The 15,370-nt window shown below is 36.7% G+C and overlaps 1 protein-coding gene across 1 annotated transcript in view; it reads right to left on the bottom strand.

Annotated features, from left to right (window-relative positions):
• LOC128982175 (longitudinals lacking protein, isoforms H/M/V-like) overlaps positions 1-15,370 on the bottom strand; it is an 86,836-nt gene that overhangs the window by 36,349 nt on the left and 35,117 nt on the right. Inside the window, exon 2 of the mRNA XM_054401237.1 lies at positions 12,096-12,288. Within this exon, the coding sequence (XP_054257212.1) occupies positions 12,096-12,287 (192 nt within the window). The 5' untranslated portion in view covers position 12,288. The remainder of the gene's footprint in view (positions 1-12,095; positions 12,289-15,370) is intronic.

Below are 15,370 nucleotides of genomic sequence, written 5' to 3'. Positions count from 1 at the left end.
CAAATCAATAATTCGGCCTTTGATTACGTATGCATCTCCTATTTGGGGATTATCTATATCAAAAAACAAACTCTTCAAAATTCAAGTGACCCAAAACAAAATTCTAAGAATAGCGGTGAATGCTCCCTGGTTTGTTAGAAACAGGCATATACATGAAGAGCTAGGAGTGGAGTCTTAGTCTATCTCGGCCTTTATTGAAAAAACCACCTCCAAATTTCTGAAGTCTTTAAACAATGTTCCTGGTGCACTAGCTTTTCATCTTCGCGAAGCAACTGAGAACAGGAGGCTACGTCGAAGGCTTCCTCATGATCTATTGGTTGAATGAAACCTAAAGAAGATTAAATAACTTTATCTAAATAAATTATGTTACAGGGTGTCTCAGATCTGGACAAACCCATGATGTTATTATTGTTATTTTCTTGTTTATTTTTTTAATACTTCTGTGAATTATGTCATCATTGAACCAGAAATAAATTATGTAAAAAAATAATAGATTGAGGTTAGTTAGTCAGACAAATTTCCACAAAAAATAACAGCTGATTACTTCAGCACCAGTGGTGAAATCTAAAACAATGAAATACCACAATGCACAGAATTTCATGGAGTTTTGAATGAGATACTTTATCATATGGATAATTATATATTTCGGTAAATAAAACGTGTTTTACGACTGTGACTATTATAGTTGCTCTGTCACTTCACGAACTTGTAAAAATTGATTGATTTGTTTTTATTGTTGTGAGATCATATGTAATTATATCGAAATGATTTTTGCACCATAATATAGGAAATTTCTTCCTTATTGCAGTGGTACCACCCTTTTCTTTGTAGGCAAAAAATATCCTTTGTTATGATTTTTTTTACAATACGCGTTTGGCAGTTTTGGGACATGGTACAAACTGACTTTGCTCAAAATTTTCGTTCACTTTAGTGCTCAATGACAGTGATCCCTTTGTGAGATAAAGTTCATCTACGTAAAAGAGCAAGTTTAGAGAATCCAATTTTTTTTAATACTTTATCTTTCTATCGGTATAAAAATTATTCCATTTTACAATCGTTTTAACCATTTATTTGGAGTTAACCAAAACCTTGCAATACGCGAATATTATAGTCGCTACCACTCCAGAAACCACCTACCGCGACTATTATAGTCACCCTGCCAGTTGGAGGGTTAATGTATATCATATATAGTTTTGAAAGTAAAATTAGTTGATTTTAGTCTTGGGACAGGTGAGCTATGGATAACGTATCCCTAATATGAGTAGCACAAGTATCCCAATCTCCTCCATTATTGAAGCAGAGTTCGTTGCTGCGAGTGAGGCTTCTAAGCAAATTGGATGATTGAAAACTATGTTGGGTGAGATATATGGTCAAGAAATCAAGGCTGTTCTTTTTGTCGACAACACTGGAGCTGTTCGACTAGCTAGAAATGCTGGAGAGTTTTATAAGCGGTCAAAACACATTCATGTGAGATACCAGTACGTACGTAAGCAATTTCTTGCAGGTACATTTGATGTACAGTATGACACGTGTCTGGGAATGACCAACTAGCCGATTTCATGACGAAAGGCCTACCAGTGTCCAGATTGAAAACCCTGTTGGAGCCTGTTAGTTTGAGGGCATATTGAAAGAAACTAACTTGCTCAATGTCTATTTCCAATCACATGGTTTATAATTAATTAAATCATGTGTATAATTGTTTTATCTTAAAAAAACAGTTTCTGTAAACACAGTTAATAATAAAGTTTAACAACTATTAATCAATTACTAGGGGAAACCCGTCGAAATCGACGGTTACTTTCAAGGCTTACGTTAATTCGTCTAACTGCGTTAAATTTGGTGAAATATACATATTTTAAGCATTTAGCATTCTTTAAAGAGTAATAAGTGTAAAAACAATAATGATATTAATTGCGTTAGTTTCCGACTCTGGTTGATCATTCAATGATTAAAATATTTCCCATACCGTACGTCATCTGAGTTATTATTAGTATGTTATATGACATCTCTTCCTTATCCTTTGGAAGAACATTTAAATAGTATTAAAATCGTATTGGTGGGTCTTTTGTAGTTAAACACTTCTGTGATTTCATCAGTGTAATATGATTTTTCTTTTAAAGAAAATATTTTTTGGGAAGACATATTCTAACTTCAAAGGGAGGTATATCCGTTACAGTGTAAGATTGATTTTTCCTTCGTCACGTGGCGTCAGTTCATATCGTACTTCTGTGCCAATGAGTGAACCCTCTAGCATAGTTTTGAGAAATTGACTGTGGGGTTACTGTTAAAGCTGGAATTCCTTGACATGGGTCTCAGCCTTATCAATAACATAAAGTTGTCAAAATAATCTCTTTACGGAATGTTAGGTGTAGTGGAATACTTAAAGTGAAGTTAGCGGCTTCACTGGCAACCAATAATGCAAATGACATAGCAATGGGACATTTCCAAAAGCAAAAATACTGTAAATTGGCTGTTACGTATATATTGACGTTTACATAATGTTAATCAACGTATCTTATAAAGGATTATGTGATCTAGTTTAAAAGGAATATGACCTTTCTGTCATGACAGTAGCTGCTTAGATAGTATTTTCTCTTTGTACCATATTCTACAACCAAAATGTCGTGTTATTTTCAATAATGTTACCTACCCAGAGCGCCAAAGTTCGTAATATAGGCAGGTGCAAATAATTTGTCAAGATGGGTACCATTTTAGGCAAGGTTATATGTTTGGATTTTATTAGACACGATAATAGCAGATATTTCTACATAAATATTTTATATGTGTAGAATAATATGATAAAATGTAGACAAAAGTGGTGAAAAAGGCAGACACCAATAGCAAATGTAGTGTTATTTTCAATAATGTTACCAACCCAGTGCGCCAAAGTCCTTAATATAGGCAGCTGGCAGGTGCAAATAATTTGTCAAGATGGGTACCATTTTAGGCAAGGTGTCTGGGTACCATTTTAGGCAAGGTGTCTATGTTTGGATGTTATTAGACACTATAAGAGCAGATATTTCTACATAAATATTTGATATGTGTAGAATAATAATATGATAAAATGTAGGCATAAGTGGTGAAAAAGGCAGACACCAACCCGTACAATATATACGAGATAGTTCAATAAGAAACAATTTAAGAATTGCTGTGAAATAAGGATTTTCCACTGATTTCGTAATGGAACGTTATAATGCAAAACATGACATGACATGATAAAGAGGAAAATCAATTTTAAAATCAGAAAATAATATTGCAAATACTTATTTGGTAGAATTCAGTAACTCCCAATAAATATGTGTTGTTTAAGATACAATTTAAAAAGGAACAGCTGTTTTATTAAAAAGTATTATTCACATGGCCAAAATGTAAACAACTCTGTGGAGGGATCTTTAAAGGCTTCTGGGGCAGAGCCCTAAGTGATTTTGCTTAGTTTTTCTTTTGATAACTCATCTACAGACCAAGACCTTTCTTTGGACACCCCTACCAAGTTCCTACGCCCAGCCGATCTCTCAAATTAGTGGGGACAAAGTTTCCAATTAAATATTTCAATTCCCCCATGTTAATCTTATGGGAGAAAATCCAACTTTGATGGCCTGTGAGGCAAAGCCCGAGGATTTTTACTACAGGAATTGGTGAAAGGGGGCGTCTACACAAAAAATACTTTATTTTGACATGTTGTTTGTAAAAATCCGTCCATTATTAACGGAGAAGTAGTGTTTTGTAGAAATCACCTTCAAGTATTATATATAAGGATATTTTCTTTCTTTATTTAAAAGTATTCATTTCTGTGCTTTCTTCTGCATCATTTTCCTCTTTTGTTTTGGTATATGCGGATAACAGACGCTTCCGATTATCCTTAGATGCTTGATACTAGGTCTTTTTCCAAGCCATAGTTCGTACTGGGTTTTGTCAGCTTCTGAAGAAGGGCCGGTGCGATTGAGGATGTAAGCAGCACAGTTGTTCAGTTCATCCATTGATCATCTTGTGGAAGGGGCTCATGGCAGTGCATCATAGCACGAGCTGCTTCCACGATTGTTCGATTTTCCCTCTCACTGCAACCGTTCTGCTCCAGTGTGTAGGGCATCGTCAGGGTGTGCTTGATTCCTCTGTTCTGCAACATACTCTTAACTACGCCGTTATCAAACTCTCCGCCATTGTCACTCACCATTTCTTTAACTAAATGTCCAGTAGTTTTAGCTGCTGCCAGAAATAGTTTAAGTTTTACAGAAACTTCCGATTTCTCCTTCATGAAGTGAACATGTCAATACCTGGAATAGTCATCTGTAAACAAAACATAGTACTTGTAGCCTGACATTGAAGACTGGAAAGGTCCGCACACGTCCGTATGAATTTGTTCCCCAGGTGTTGTGGCTCGTTCTCTAGTGCCAAATTTCAACCTGTGACTCTTTCCATATACACAGCCTTCACATAACTCTTTATCCCCAGTTAGTTTTATTCCCAGCTCTCTCTCAATGGTCGCTTACACATGTTTCGTGTTTTGATGCCCCATCCGCTCATGATACACCTGTAGAAGATTGTCATTATTGGTTATTAAGTTTACTTCGATAGGCTCGCTTGGTTTATCATTTTGAACCTTCAGCTTATACAGACCTCCTTTTCTGCATAGGTAACCCACCAAGGCAACTTCTCCATTCACCTCAAGTTGACATGTTTCCGTTGTTGACGTGAACCGACTTTGTACATGCTAGTCCTGAGACGCAACTGACGTACTAAAAATAAATTCCTTTTTATTCTCGGTACATACCACACGTTCTCTAGTGTGACTCTCTTAGGCTTCCCATTTACCTCCACATCAAGTTCAATGGTTCCTTTTCCCAGCACGTTGATGGACTCCCCATTGGCTGCCATCACTGACTCCTGGTTGACGAACGGCTGAAACTTCCGAAACAAGTATTCTCTATACGTGACATGATTAGTGGCACCGTTGTCTACATACCAACAGTCACTGTTGTTTTCAGTCATCATTACATCAAGTCATATTTGAACTAGGTTTACCGGTACTATCCTCTGTTACTTTGGAAGTGGGTGGTTTAGGTGGCCTCCCATCTGCTTTCCACTTTGTATACTGCTAAACTTTGTGCCCTATCTTTTGACAATAATGACATGAGACTTTCTTATTAGTTCCCTTAGTTTCTAAACTAGCTTTGTTTTAGTTCTAGTTTCTGATTTTACCCATAACGCTCCTTGACCCTGAAGCTAGCCCTAATGCTTTTTCGTATGCACACAGTTGAGTGGTTAGGTTTTCAATAGTCCTTTCAGACTTTGCCATCATCATCCAACTAGACTTGAACGAAAAATAGTCCTCAGGAAGCATTCCCAAGATTTTACAGATCAAAAACAAATCTGGTAAAACAAATTTGTTGTCCCCTTCTTTAGATATTTCAAGTTTCAAACTATTCCATAAGTTCTTAAGCTTAGATAGGTTACCAGAAATATCAACAGTGGCGGCGATAAGAACCCGCGCCCCCCCCCCCCCCCCGCAAGTTTGTTCGCCGGGCCCTCCTCTCCCAATGATCTTTAAAAACATTTTCCCATGTATTACCGCCTAAACTTGCAATGAACTTGACAAGGCATCTCACGAGGCGTCATTATCGTCTTCCATGATCGCGGCAAAATCGTAAATACTTCCCGTAGTCATAAGTCATGGAAGAAAAATTATCATAGTTTACCGTGATTGCAAATGCAACCAAACCTATGACATCATTAGATAGCAGCATCATCGTCTACCGTGTTCACGGCCCAATCTAATATCACGGCCTAATATCTCCCCCCGACCCGTCGGTGGTAACGGGTAAATCATTTTTCCGTAATCGAGGCTTAATCCTAGATATATCTCTCACTAAAAAAGAAACGTCATTATCGTCTTCCGCAATCGCGGCAAAATATTGAACATCTGCGGCCGTGGAGACATCGTCATCGTCACCCGCGGAGAAATGTTCTCGTCGATATCCGCGATCGCGGCAAAAGCGTAGGCCTAATCTTTCAATTTCGTGAGCGTGATCCTCAAGGATATAAAAGCTTTTACTTTTAATTGTGCATTATTGTATTGAATACTGAGAAAATCGGCTCGAGCTTGATTTTCTGACTTTGTGCTTGATCTCTCAAGCAATCCAGGCTCTGCTCGGCTCGAAAATCGACATTATATAGGCCTATTATAAAAATCAACCGTTTCCAAAGCAACCCGATTTTGAACTGATCTGATTTGGCCTGAGGCCCTTAGGTAAGTAACATTTTTTACCTGACTTGTTGTTAACACATCTAAAGTACGAAGTAAACAAATCTAAAGGGCATCCTCCTAATAGTAAGACATGAAATGAAATGAAAATACTTCTTTAGCATCAATGAAAGAATGGAATTATTTATTAGCTAGTGCCCTAGCCACCTAAAATTGTTAAGTTTATTTAGTCGAATCAGCATAGAGGATCCTCTATTGTGTCACCCGCTGGGGACTAGGAGGATTAACATTAATGTTTTATCTTCCTAGGCCAGTGGCCACATTGGTTATAAATACAGCCCTATTATTATGCAACCAATTTTGACTGCGCCTTCACACAATCCACGAGGACAGTTAATGCAACCCGCATGACTGATGACAGTTCTTTTACTTAGGTTGGTAGGCCTAGATAATTTGATAATTTATATCGATTGGTCAAGTAATATAGTGTTAGTTTAGCTGTTGTAAACTACTTGAACTATAGGTTTCAACAAATTTTCAACATTCAAAACGTATTTTAATTCTCATATAAATATTGTTATGATAGGGGACCCGTGTGGTTGAGCCTGTCACACTATCGCAGGCCCGTGTGCCGGTAACATTTACCGAAAATTCCGGTCAAGGCTCACGGGCCCCACTAGCTCGCGGGCCCCCCCGCACCGCGGACCCGCTATCGCCGCCACTGAATATCAATGCTAGGATCCCGATTGAAACTGAAAAATTCTTGACATATTTCGTAGGCTTTGTCCTCAGACACCCCATCAAACAACCTATGCAGCTCTAGCCACACGTCTCTTGCATTTGTAAAACGCATGACTTTTTCTAGGGTTTCATCTGACAGATTGGTGGTAATAATTATCATAGCTGTACTATCAGCCTTCCTGAACTTATCTAAATTTGCCTCATACTCAGCTACCTCTGCTGTTGACAGCTCTTCTTTCTGTGTAGGCGCTTGTAGATTTCCCTCTATGACATCCATTACTCCAGACTGACTCCTCAGCAGAATACTAATCTTGAACTTCCAGGTAGCACAATTATCTTTCCCATTTAGAAGTCCAATTTGAACTTTTGTAAACTCCATATTATTATTTAGCCCTTTCCAGTAAATATAATATGTTACAAAAAGAAATAAGTACTTCACTATCAACAGTTTGTTATATTAACGAAACCAAAGCTCTGCTACCATGTTGAAATTAAAGAAAATAACTACTGTTGATACAGGAAAGAATAATTGTGTTTAGACATTTTGCTATGTTCACATCTGGGCAAAAACTTGAAAACAGGACAATTGCTGTCCCCAGCATTTGAAAAAAATTATACTTACCTACATTAATAAATCTTATATTTTTTGAAAGTTTGGTCTTTGTAGTTCATAAATATAATGTTTTTAAGTCTGAAATTAATTTATATAATTAATTATTACTAGAAGAAAAATTTGGGGACAGGTTTTTGTGTAATGTGGGTCACACACAAAATCCTAAGTTTTGACACAGTTAGCTTGAAAGAATTATGGTAATTATGATTCCATTAGCTTTTTAGGTTACCAAATAACAGTCAAGTGTGAAAAATATAATAGTTTATGAATATATTTGATGTTAAAAGCTCAAATAAAACTGTAATAAATTTGTGGACATGATTTCAGGATCTCTCTTTTTCCTTTATCCAACACACAATACTTATTATAGGTTGTTTTTTGGGTTTTTTCAAATAATGTACTTATAAGTACAATTTCCAATTATAAAACGACCATTTAAATTAGTAGTTTTTATTATATGGCAACAAAAACTTTGTGACCCACCATTACAAGAGTGACCCAAATTACAGCTAATGTAGGTCACGTGACTGACATTACATGTAATGCAGGTAACAAATTTTCAGCTGGATCCATTAACTAACATCACAACAGAGGTGTCAGCAATTTGTTAATTACAGTAATGCATAATATTAGTAACGCTGTGTCACCTTTTGATTTTATCGTCTGCTAATGATAGGTCACATCAGACTGAGCGAGGTTCGTAATTTTCTCGCTAATCTCGCAGCCAAACTCTGGCCGCCCAGATTGTCATATAGTCTCCACAATCGGAATATTTATCGTAAAGAAAATAAATATAAGCAATCACCAATCATATCGTGGGTTACTGGAAAAAAAAAATTCTCGACATTGAAAACTCATAAGAGAAGTAATTTGGGTCACAAAATGTACGAAAAGTAATGCTGGTCACACCTCAGATCCTCAGATTTTGTGACCGACATTAGCGTGACCGATATTAGCATTTTTACTCTCGTCATTGACTAAAACGAAACATGGTGGCATAGTTCCCTTCGCAAGCTATTATGTTTGATTTAATATTTGTTTTACTTATATTTTCTTAGTTTTCAATAACTTATTCACCTTATTGTCACAGTTATCAAGGGTACCGAGCATTACGCAAAAACTTAACGCTAACAAAACAGGTTTTAAAAAACGACTTTCCTGTTAACCTGCAAAGCCTGGAGTCACATCGCGTCTGACCTACCACACCCACATCTAACAAGGAACTGAGAGAGGGCGAAGTCTTGTTCCACCCGAAGACGAGAAGGTTCAATGACCCGACGAGAACCGGTCCCAACCCTCGAACCCAGCATTACGTTCCCGGCTGGGGACGCGACTTTTAACGCCCGCTATTGCCGTTATATTTAATTAAAAAGTCCGTTTGATGTATTTTTATAATCTTTTAACATTATTCATCAATTTAAAACCAAATATTACAACAATATCGTCTTAATACTACTGAAGAGGTAGGGTTATTGTATCCAACTTCTAATCTTGGGGACAGGGTTTTTGCATTAAATGTAGACAACATGAACTTTTTAAACACACTTTTCTTTATTAAATACAACAAAAACAAATACAAATTACACATTTTTATATAAAGTAAAGTATGATAAATTATTTAAAACCATTAGAAGTAAGAAATACATGACAGAAGAGAGATAATTAGCTGGGGACAGCAATTGTCCTGTTTTCAAGTTTTTGCCCATCTACAAACTCATATTATTTGTTTATATGACAAAACTGCTTTAATAATAATATCACAGCTGTAAAAAAAAAATTAAGGAAAATTATTGAAATGACAGATAATCACATATCTTAACAATTTGTGTAACTAGTGAGCAAAGTGGCACTTTGCTGCACACGAGAGCAATGTTTACGCACTCGCCTGCGGCAGAATGGTCTTGTCTTTTGCACTCGTGTTAGACATTATATTTTTCCTACAGTCACTATAAAGCATATAAATAATTAGTCTTTCAAACACTATGCAACACGTTTTTAGGTTCAGCCGGCAACACAAATAGGTGCCCTAGAGAAAGTAGTCACCGGTCCGTATGACTCCGCTATTTTTTCCTTGGCAAGCAATGTGCTCCGCGACTTGAGAAAATAGTTCCGTATGTTTTTGTAATTTGAAGTGGTTTCCGCGCCTAAAAAAAATGCTTTAAAGGTATTTTCTTGTTTATTAAGATCGTAGGAATGTTTTAAAAACGTTTAAAAGAAAAGTTCAGTAAGTTCAGAAATACCGAAACTATAAACACAAAATGAAAAGTTAAATCGTAGTTAAAATAGTCAATCAGCTGCTCATAGTATTATTATCTTTAAGTGTTGCCAACCTATTTCCAAGCGTACACGGATTACGTGCATCATAGAACCATGCTGTTTTGTGTTGTTTCGTTGGAATCCTGATGTGCGCCAAAGTATAAACCGTACGACAAAGTATAAATACGCAGCAATTAGCAGCTTTCTGTACTATAAACAGTGCAAGGAAGCCAACTTTTTCGGGTGACTGTAGGAAAAATTAGTTATTTCATTGAAAATATTGTTTTGTATTGAAAGTAAAACATAAATAAAAAAAAAATGAAAACTACTTACTGCGCCTTAATATATACCATGCTGCTGGTCAGTGTATCCAAGAGACCAAAACAAAATTTCAGCTAATGGGGTTGAGAAAATCCTGTTCTATTTTTACCCTGCTTTCATACATTAAAAAAATCCCGTTTAATACAGCACTAGCTGGCCCGACAGACGTCGTCCTGTCCTAATGTGGTTTTATGTCAAATGCTCGTTCATTTTCAAGATGACCTCGTTCGCATGGCACAATCACGTCCTGGTTGAAGTTCGTTTGCTTCTCTCACTCACCTTTTGGTTGCAAATTAGCTGTTGTCATAAATTTAATAAAATAATAGTGCTGCACCCTGTTAATAAACCTATTAAATTTTTAATGCTATTGAACATCACAGAATCAAATTGTTTAGTTGAACCAGCTGGTAAGATTATTTAATTCCATTTAAATATGAATACTCATAAGGTTAACATGGCAAACTCCAGAGCCACTGGGGCGGAGCCCTTTAGACGGATCTGCACCAAACATCACACAAACCATCCTTGAATAATGCTTAATAATGCCTGAAAGTTTCATTACAATCTGTAGAGTGGTTTCGGAGTCCATAAAGGACAAACAAACAAACATACATTGGATTTTATACAGGGTGGGGCAATGAAAGCGCCCCAATTTATAAGTAGTACAAACTCAATAATATTCACCCTATGGGTATAAATAGCCCATCAAAACACAGCTTATCTTTTGCCATTTTAACTTAACCAACTCATTTTTCATTTCTTGAAAACAAAATCCTGCAATTGACGTCCTTGTCCTACTTGACATTCCTTTTTAGTCACTTGAAAACTCCATTAAAGTCCTCCAGCATTTCTTCAGGAATCACTTTAGTTTTTGGATAATTCTTAGCTTCGGTTCAAGAAAATCTGTGGGGTGACTTTGAAATACCTAAAACTTCAGGTAACTTGTTAGAATAACCCCCCTCCCCCCCCAAAAAAGGAGCCAACGTAAAGCTTTGAACAACAAAAGCTTCCTGGCAAATCTCTTTGGACCTTGAGTTACTGCGACTCGCACATTTTCAACATTTGCTGGTGTACAAAGGGTTTTGCGGTACCCACCGATTATTTTTAAGGTTTAAGCTATTATCCTAAATAGTTTTACCCAGTTCACCATTGTTTTCCAATCTGTAACAGCGCCATGTTGACCAAGGAGGGAATGTGGTCCAAACAATCTCTGAATTTATGCACAAAAATCACTTTTTTAAAAATAGGTTTCCACATCAAAATCTAAGTGTTAATATCCTCAGGCATAATATTTACTAAAATGGCATAGCTTAATTGATGATATAAGCACAACTGTTTATTCATTGTTGCTTTACGTATAGTGTGACAACGAAAGGAAATTGGGGTGCTCTCACTGCCTCACCCTGTATATATACTGTAGATATTGGTTTAAGGTGAAAAGCAGTATAAAAAGAAAGCAGGCGTAAGAATCTTGTTTCACTTGCATCTTATTTTAATCCTTATTTTAATCTTATTTTAATACACTGCTCCTGGTGCTTTTTTTCAACTAACTTTTAAGCGGAACTGGGAAAAGTCAATTTAAGCTACCTTACAGATGAAAATTCTTGACTGGGTCAAGTACCCCTACTCTCCCCCATCTACCTAAGTAGGCCTAGAGATTACATGGCATACACACATTTTAAATCTACACAGGTTGACTCCTGAGACCTCAGATACCTAATGACACAAAACACCATAGTAGCTTTGCAGAACTTTGCAGGAGCTTTGATTTTCCATCTCATTGGCGACCCTAATTAACGAGATAATATAGATGTGGACTGTGAGTACTCTAGTGAGTAAATAATACAAGCAAAAAATTTACATTTGTTATTCAAACCAACACAGCACCAATAAAATTCAAACTCGTCCTGATAACAGAGACCAGACTCGTTACAGGCTAATGTTTTATGTTTTGTTGAACCATACCTTGAACAGATCTTTGAAGTACTGGCTGCAAGCAGAGAGCACTACACGATGGGCACGAATACTTCGACCTCCTGCACACAGGGTAACATCTGTCAGGTCGTCTCCATCCAGCAGCTGAGGCAATGTTGCTAACAGACAGTTCTGGTAGTTGTGCCACCTCAGGCAAAACTGCTGTTCTCTTTCACTTCCCATCCTGCAACATCATAGAGCAACTTTTGGTAACAAGTTTGCAGTGTGATCATCATATATTCAAACCCACTTGCTGATTATCCCTCTATGGCTTATTGTTTCAAAGAGGGTAGGCCTAAAAGACTTCCATTGACTCGGTAGTTTAGTTGTTTCAGTTTGCTCATTAGTTGACCAGGTTACAATAGGTTAGTCTGGATTATGGAGCATTGGATATTTCAGAGCAAGTCATTGGATTTTAGTGATGTTATAGAAACAGCACTTGCTGGATTAAGTGCTAGTCTAACAATCGAAAGGTCACCAGATCAATCCTGAAAAAAGTCAGTAACTTTTTGATGGTTCGAAACTGAATCCAGCTGTCCCTGAGCAACGTGCCATATTACATCTACTGTCCATACAATTAAAGGCAGAACACACACATATGGCATGTTCTACTTGCTACGGTCTGATTATCTCTTTTAATAAAATCAATTAAATTTCCTTTTTTTATTTGATTGAATGGTTATTAATGTAACTAGCTGTTACCCAAGGGCTTCACCCCGTTTGACTTCATAAGTATTAATAAAACTATTGATTGGTTAAGTTAAGCTAAAATAAACAAAGCAGAATACAGTAATACAAACAAATAATCACACCTGATTTTAATAAGATAACTAGGTGGCGTTTGCAGACGCGTCCACAAAATTGAGCGGAGTCATCAGGGCATTATAATGCCATTGACCCTCACCATAAAGCTTCAAAATTATTTTTACGTACAATTTAAAATAGACAAAAGATTGTGTTGAGACAACTTTAATTTATTGGTTAATGAAATTCAACAGATGTGAGTGAACATTTCAATTACACCAAAAGTTTATCTTCAAAAAGTTTCTTTCTCAGACGTTCTTTTGGAAATCCTGTGTCAAAAGGAGGGGGGTCCGGGGAAAATTTAGAAATAACGTCTTAAAATGAGTGATTTTAAACTATTTTGAGGACCTAGTTTATTGTCCCAAGCTTCCCAATATATTTCAAGGTCAAAGAATTTTTTAAAAATAAACTTGCATAATGTCACGCTTTTGCATTATTGAGACTTGTGGTTTTAATAGCGAAGGAATACCGCAACATTACAACACATTCAAGCATTATTGATTTACAAAAATACCCTTTCAACTGGTGCCGATGTGAACATGCTAAACAGAAAATGTCCAAAATCAGACCAAGATTTCGAACCAGAGAACTTATTTGATCTAATGTTTGAGAAATTGTACCCAACACGACTGCATTATACCTGCCCAGCAAGCAACAATTAACCTACACAGAGTACACTACCCAACTAACGTTGCCCGTTGCCGCTACCGCCTGAAGAATTGGTTCTCAGTGTTCTCATTTTTTTCCACGCCAGTGGCATTTTACAAGTGGTCAATGCGAGAATAAGGTTTTTGTGGTTGTCCGGGAATGAAATCCGTCCATTCCGCATCTAAGTCTGAGAAACTACCATTTTGATTTTGTTTTGTGGCTAGCAACATACCAATGGTAATCTTAAATAATATGATATAAGGTGCCCTAAATATGAATACTATTTAATATTGAAAGGAGATAATATTTGCTATGGTAATCATTGAATTACATTACTGTTGCTGTAATTACAATTCCTAATGCTGAACTCAGATAAATTAATATTTAACTACCTTTCAAGCTTTGACTATTGATACAACTTCTTTTCTTTATCCAATACCCAATTCAAGTTTTCAATCATATGTTAAAATGAATGATAGCATTAAATGCTGAAAAATTAAATAAGAAGAAGAATGCGGCTGAACGTTGAACGCCAGCATCGGAGACTGCCGTTGCTGTGTATGACTGAAAGTGTCCGTCGTCTGCCCAACTTCCCTACTTTTCATAACGTACAAAAAATAGTCAGACTCAAACGATCCCGAGTTTTAGATTAGAGTTGTAATTAGTACTTTCGTTCACCACAAGTGTCAAGACTACAATGGTGTCAAGACTACAATGAATTTGATAGAACGATTTGCAATAAAAATTATTAAAGCTACCCTGTTATAAGAGGTTATCTATATAAAAGTATTTTGGGGGGTCACGCAGTGGCGGATTTACCATAAGGCACACTAGGCACGTGCCTAGGGGCGCCAGCCGTTGAGGGGCGCCCGCCGTCTAAGGGCGCCTAACCGCGGCAGGCAGCGGGTAACGTGACGGGCGGCACGACTACGGGGGGTGTGCGTGGCCCCTTCACAGTGAGTAGCGCTCTTAGCGGGAATGATGACATCATCACTTACTTCCAGCTTTACGCTTTACTGATTTCTATATCAGTCTAAAATAATTTATTGGTATCTTCTATGATTTAATTACATTTATGGATTAAAACTTCATTTTCTGAAGGAGGTATGAGCTCATCATGGTCAATTAGGATAGCTGTAATCTGTATGTTATAAAAGGTGATGTGACACTAAACTTGGCTCTCGGTTGGTAAACCAGTTGGCCTACAGATATTATAGAATTCATTTCAACATTTATCTTGGACTTATTTACCACACAATTTGAGTAGTTCCAGATTTCATGAATCTATTTTGATTATCTAATCTTACTAATATTATAAATGTGAAAGTTTGTGTGTTTGAAGTTTAATCACGCATAAACCACTTGACGGATTGGGCTGAAATTTGGCATGATGATAGCTTACATTCCCGATTAACATATAGGCATATTCTTATCTCAAAAATCCTTTCGGGCTCCGCCCCAGTTGCTCTGTAATTCCCGATGTTAACCTTATGAGTATTCCTATTTAAAGGGAATTAAAGAATTTAGTCAGCTGTTTCAGCTAAAAAAGTTGGTTCTATGATATGGAAAAGCATTAAAAAGTTATCAGATTTACCAACAGGGTGCAGCACTATATTTTTTTTGCATTTATGCAAACAGCTAATTTGAACTAAGCAGCAACAAAAAAATGTGATTCACAATGAGAACTGTCAAAGTAGGATTGTTTACAGTTATGTTTACGTTTTTAATTTCATGAATAATTTGTGATATTTTGCGAATTGTTGATAATTTATTTTTCTCTATTGTTTGGGTGAAGTGGTAGAACATTATGGCTA

The sequence above is a fragment of the Macrosteles quadrilineatus genome, unplaced genomic scaffold, assembly GCF_028750875.1.
Source record: "Macrosteles quadrilineatus isolate MER2022 unplaced genomic scaffold, UCM_ALF_1.0 Scaffold_1__1_contigs__length_201487025, whole genome shotgun sequence".
Classification (NCBI taxonomy): Eukaryota; Metazoa; Arthropoda; class Insecta; order Hemiptera; family Cicadellidae; genus Macrosteles; species Macrosteles quadrilineatus.
Note: the sequence above shows the minus strand (reverse complement) of the source record. Positions and strands in the feature narration are given on the sequence as shown.